This window comes from Arachis hypogaea, chromosome 11 (assembly GCF_003086295.3).
Source record: "Arachis hypogaea cultivar Tifrunner chromosome 11, arahy.Tifrunner.gnm2.J5K5, whole genome shotgun sequence".
Classification (NCBI taxonomy): Eukaryota; Viridiplantae; Streptophyta; class Magnoliopsida; order Fabales; family Fabaceae; genus Arachis; species Arachis hypogaea.
In genome coordinates, this window is record NC_092046.1 from 134,895,780 (window position 1) to 134,901,657 (window position 5,878).

The 5,878-nt window shown below is 37.4% G+C and overlaps 1 protein-coding gene across 2 annotated transcripts; it reads left to right on the forward strand.

Moving 5' to 3' along the window:
* Positions 1 to 1,801: 1,801 nt before the first annotated feature.
* On the forward strand, positions 1,802 to 3,704 carry LOC112722754 (2-C-methyl-D-erythritol 4-phosphate cytidylyltransferase, chloroplastic). Of its 2 annotated transcripts, XM_072207348.1 has the most exons (8): positions 1,802 to 1,942; positions 2,083 to 2,235; positions 2,313 to 2,405; positions 2,486 to 2,557; positions 2,641 to 2,696; positions 2,965 to 3,044; positions 3,129 to 3,206; positions 3,394 to 3,704. In XM_072207348.1, the coding sequence occupies exons 2-8, from the start codon at positions 2,170 to 2,172 to the stop codon at positions 3,480 to 3,482; spliced, it is 534 nt and encodes a 177-aa protein (XP_072063449.1). In that variant the 5' UTR covers positions 1,802 to 1,942; positions 2,083 to 2,169; the 3' UTR covers positions 3,483 to 3,704. The 2 variants fall into 2 exon arrangements, with proteins under 2 accessions (XP_072063449.1, XP_029146112.1); XM_029290279.2 differs by lacking the exon at positions 3,394 to 3,704 and having other exon boundaries at positions 3,129 to 3,391.
* The last annotated feature ends 2,174 nt before the right edge of the window (positions 3,705 to 5,878 follow it).

The window sequence follows — 5,878 nt, forward strand, 5'->3', positions numbered from 1 at the left end:
TCAATGACAGTTTCGAGATATTCAAGAACAGCAGGAATCTTGTCATCTGCAGAGTTAGTATATATCTGGAATTGAATATATCATGATTCAGTTTTGATCATATACCAGTCAAAATGATTTAAACTACTCCAATATTGGCCAAGGCCTGAGAAAATGTTGCAGTAAAAACTATAGACCTATCATAGTTCTAGGTAATAAGAAAAACTTCCAAACAAATTGTACAGGTCAAGATTATGTTCAGGGCTTCTTCCATGCAAACCTTGTTAATCAGATTCTTTTGAGTAAATTTAAGAGATTCAGACTCATCTTTTGATTTGGGAGACTTAATTTTGGCTTAGAAACCAATATTGACTAGATTTTACCACTTCAAATGCAAACCAAATATGGAGAGCACATATTACCATTTCCAAGTCAAATAACCTAATTTTAGAAAGAAAACTTACCACAATCTTACCAATAAAAATTGGTGAGCAAAATTTTGAACCATTTTCGAAGTGGAAGTTTTAGTAAAATACTCATAATCTAAACAACAATCACATAGTTCAAATAAATGAAATCCACAGTCCACTTTTTTGATAAGCCCCATGAACAATAATACATAATGGGAAACAACATGAAATGGAAAAAAGAGGATAACTTTACCCTTTGAGGACGGAATCGGAAATGGGGTTTGGTGGGAAGGGTTGGGAATGGTTGGCAGACAGTGGTTTTGAAAAATGATGTTGTTGTAGATTGAATTGTTGAGAAGAAGGAGGGGTAGAAGAGTCGCGAAGTTGAGCAATTTTCTGGAAAGCATGGCGTTCAAGAGAATCGAGTTCTTGTGCGGTCCTCTACCTCCACTTCAAACTTCTTGGGTGACAACTCTTGATACTTGCCAAATTGTTCCTTCGCCTCGTCATTCCGATCAAGCAAATTATAAATAATTTTTTTGCAAAAGGTGTGAATGGAGAGCGCCTCCTTGTCCTGGCCGACTTCAAGCTTCTGCTCTAGTAGCCACTTCAGCTCACTCACAACTTCAGTCTCAGCGTTTTCGATACTGGATTCTTCCAAAATCTAAGGAGACAACTCTTGTATTAGAAACTATTTAACAAATCATTCCGATTTCTATTTATGAAAACTTTTAATTTTTTAAAAGAAAAAACGGTGAATCCGATTTTATATTTTCAATTACAAATTAGTGTATTGAATTTGATCAAATTAAAAAATTTAGACGTCTGATTTGTTCCTTTCTTCAAATTACCAACATAAAAATTACTTTCCGCCTAATTCAACGGCTAATTTTTTTATATGAGGTTGATACCTGAGTTAGGCTAAGTTATAAAGTATTGGAGGATATATAGTGTTGTAACATCGTTTAATTTTTTGTTTTAATAGAAAAAATCTGATCGTTCGATTTTATTGTAGAGAGAATACAAATTGAACCATTCGATTTGTGTGGAGTACTGAAATCAAATCCAGAATTTTCTGTCTCGTCTGCCACGTGAAACTAGTACACAAATCGAACCCAAAATTTTCTATATTCAATCTGTCCGATTACAATACCTCCAATCGAACGATTCGATTTGTCTTACACAATCCTCATATCCTGATAAAACACCATATACCTCCGTAATCCTACCATACACCAACCCTCCCTTCATATTAAAATTAAAAAGTTCTAATTCAAAATTGGAGAAACCAACTTGGACCAAATTGATCCTACCATAATTGACTTGTATAGGTAATATGGGTCCCACAATCACAGAGTGCACCAATCAGCTTCATCCAACTCAGTTCATCGCCTATGAAAAATATTAAGTTTCTTTGGCCAAAAATGAAATTACCAAAAAAAATCCACCGTGTTACTAGTAGTCGTCTACTCTGCGTCCTATCCGAGTCTCTCCGCTGTCTTCTGCTGTCGCCGGAGCTCATCGGTGCGAGTTCTGCCATTGCGTCATTTCAGGTAGGCGTCCCCCTCGGCCCCTCTCTCTCAACTTCAATTCGTTGCTATTCAACTTGAATTGCTCATGGTTGTTCTGCTTTTGCTATGATATCATATACATATACTGTTAAGTATTAAGAATTGAATTGTTTGTGGACCAGGCGAGGCAGTTATTGTTTTGAGAATTGAGATGGCGGTTGTTCAGTTTCAAGCTACTATGTGTCTGAATCGTCCCCTTGGCTGTTCTGATGGGCGTCTATGTTTTGCAAGACCTCATCATTTCCTTCCCGAGAGATCCTCCTTCCCAAATGCAGGCAAGTAAAGTCAACGCCTTTTCAATTTTCTTTCCTTGCCATTTGCCAATCAACTCATTGTTTCTTTGTCTTGTCAGCGCTTCAAATTGCCCCCTTCAAGGACAAATGCTTCCATTGCTAAATCAACTGTTACTCTCTGCTCTACCCAATCACAATCCCAAACTCCCCAAGTAAGCTACTTACAAATCCTTACAATTTCATATCATATCATATCATATCCTTCAAATTCTCTCTGTCTGTTGTTGTGCAGGAGTTGTATATTGTTAAAGAAAAAAGTGTCTCCGTTGTCCTACTCGCTGGAGGCCAGGGGAAGAGGATGGGTGTCAGTTTTCTTTCCTCTTGTTATGTATTTCAAACAATTTTTTCTCACACTCACTCATTCATCTTTCTTATCGATCCAAATAGGCTAACATGCCCAAGCAGTATCTTCCACTTCTAGGTCAACCAATTGCACTCTATAGGTAACATCTCAGTTATAATATAGTATTGAAACTTATCCTAATCTTAATGTTGGACCACCTATTGATGTTCAGTATGATATTATTGATGCTAAGACCATGATTTCAAGAGACATAATTGGCACTCTATTGATTTTGTTTGGCCTTTGTATCCTCTTATGCTTTATAGTCTGTTTCATTCATTCATTTATTCATTTACAATATGACTTGATATATATATATATATATATATATATATATATATATATATATATATGTCAATCCTTTGTAGTTTCTACACTTTCTCACGCATGGTTGAAGTGAAAGAAATCATTGTCGTTTGTGATCCTTCATACAAGGACATTTTTGAAGGTTTCTTCCCTTCCTCCTTAGCTTAAGTTCTATAAATCATATATTTGTGTCTTGGTTACTAATAATTCTTTTCTTTTCCCTCAGATGCGAAAATGAATGACAAAGTAGAACTTAAATTTGCACTTCCAGGAAAAGAAAGACAGGATTCTGTCTACAATGGGCTGCAGGAATGTGCAGTTTATTTTTCATTCTTCTGTTAATTTATTTAAGGGGGAAGAGTGGGTTTAAATATTAATGATTATAATTTTTACCCCATCTTGGTTTATTTCTTAGCTTTTCTTTCCAAAGAATGATAATTAGGTTGGAGTAGAATACTAAAATTTTTAATATCTAGATATCCTTTTCCTTTTGCAGGCTGTTGATTCAAATTCGCAGCTTGTTTGCATTATGACACGTGACATAACCATCCAACTTAACATGTCACGTGTCGCTGACTGACACGTCATCATATCATTATGTGTGTCCAAACCATGAGATAACACGTGTCACCAAAGATTCACATCAACGCATCGTTAACGGAAGATGGGACAGACACTAATATGGTGCAATTTTTTCAATTTGGGAGAGACGTAATTGATAGAATTGAAATCTCAAGAACGTTTTGGTACACGACGTTAATCTCCATTTTAGGGATTTATTCGAGAAAGTATATTCTGAGGCTTGTCGCGCCAGGAGGAGCAGGCGGCGGGAGGAACGAGCTAGAGTGCGACAGTATCTCGAACCTTCCGTGGAGAGTGACAACGGAGACGGGGACCGTGGGCTCCCAGATGGTAACACTGGTGATGGTGTCATTGCCGCTTAAGATGCAGATCTTGAGCTGGCAATGCTACGCGTAGTGGGTGGCGCCGTCCAGGACATCGAAGCCACTCGCGACTTTGAGGATGTGTTTTGTCGATTTTTAGCAAATCAACGGTGGTTCGATATCTAGTAGTTTGGGAGCGAAACCTACTCCTCTATGCAGGTACCAGTTTTCTAAAAGTGCATCAAAGTGCCTTCGATTAGACGGGTGTTGAGAATACAGATAACTTAAAAGTTATAAACCAATAAAAAGAACAAAAAGATAAAGTTTTCGAAAGGGAAAATGTACTGAAAATGGAAAGAAATGCATTGAAATTAAAAGAAAACAATAGAATGCCTTCGACTGAGTCAAAGGACTTTAACATGAAAATTTAAAATGCAAAAAGATAAATTGGACAAAGAAGATAAATAGAACTTGAAAGATAAATTTACTTGAAAAGATAAAGTTTACAGAAAGATAAATTGAAAGAGTAAAATATGGAAGGAACCCTACAGAAAAGTTACTCGATTGCAGACTCAGGAATTCCTTAAGATATGAGTGTGCTTGAGTGTTTTTCTGAGTAAAAGTTTCAACCCCTATTCCCTAAGATCTCCTAGTTTTTATAACCTGCTTTTAGTAACTGATAATTAATTACAATTAATTAGAAAATCACAGCATTGAATATGTTTCCTTGGTAACTGTTCCTGCCTAAACGTTCCCCCTGATTTCCTCGCGTGATAGAAGCCTTTAACTTCTCTGCTACCATAACTACCCGAATCTCTTATTCGAATAAGCTATTCGATTATCTGACGCAAGTCCCATGGTCGATTTGACTTGCTCGATTTATTGAAAGGTGGGCCTTGAAATCAAATCTGTGTCAAAAACTTCCATTTAATGCTTGCGTGTATGTCTTTTCGAAAACTACTTATATCTTTGATCACTTTACCACTTCGAACCCTTTGTCTTTATCAAAAATATTTTTCGATCAACAAATTGCCCCCTTGGATTAATGTGTTTTACCTTCGAAAACATTACTGGAAGATAAAACACTTAATCCACATTCAAACTTCCGTTTTCAAATCAGTAATAATTATCATTTAACCTCCCATTAATACTGATCCACTCGACACGTTTTTCGAAACTCACGCCTTTCTCTTTCTTCCACTTCATCTTCTTTGCGAAGTTACCTCTATTCGCATTCCTTCTACAGTAACGGCTACGGTAGCTCTTTAAATTCATCAATCTCACCCCTGTTCAAATTTTCTAAACTCATTGCTCTCTGAATTTCTCTAACATCAAACTTCCTTACAGAATCTTTAATCTTCTGTTTCCTTTTCCTTCATCTTACAATAGCCGCATCCTCTTCTCATACTGCTACCCAAGACAAAGGTAAAGGTCATGCAGTAGCACCACCGGCTCCTCCAGCCCTTCGTATACTAAACCAAGTCAATGATGAAGTCATTGACGATCCTCAACTCCAAATTAACAATGCTAGAATCTTAATTCCTTTCACAATAGGCGCGGATACTCACTGTTTTCTCGGACCGATTGAATCCCTAGAAAAGGCGAATAAAAAACTTTCTTTCTTTCCAAGTGCTGAAGGAGAACATCTGTTGATTAATCAGCCTTTCAACACCTCCTACTTCATTAATAAAAAACCCTTCAGAAATAATCCAAAGATTAATCCTCGAGAGTTCAATTTCACAGCCTGGTACTAGCGCCTTGAACCCACAAAGAGTGATGATTGGGGGGGGGGGGCTTTAGGAATTCAGGAACTATTAAGACTCTCCCATTTCTCACTTATAACGCTCCCTTGGATGATCGGGGCTGTGACTTGTTTTTGGAACAGGACAACCAACAGCTTCCACCTCCCTTGTGGAATGATAGGAATGTCCCTTCTAGACGTAGCCGCTATCACAGGGCTTCCAATAAACCCACCAGACTGTACTCCTAACATGCAGCCGAAGCGTCAATATAATGTTGTCTTGACCAACTCCTACAGTGATTTTATTACTCATAACATGGGCGTGGAAGGCACTGATGTTACAGACGATGA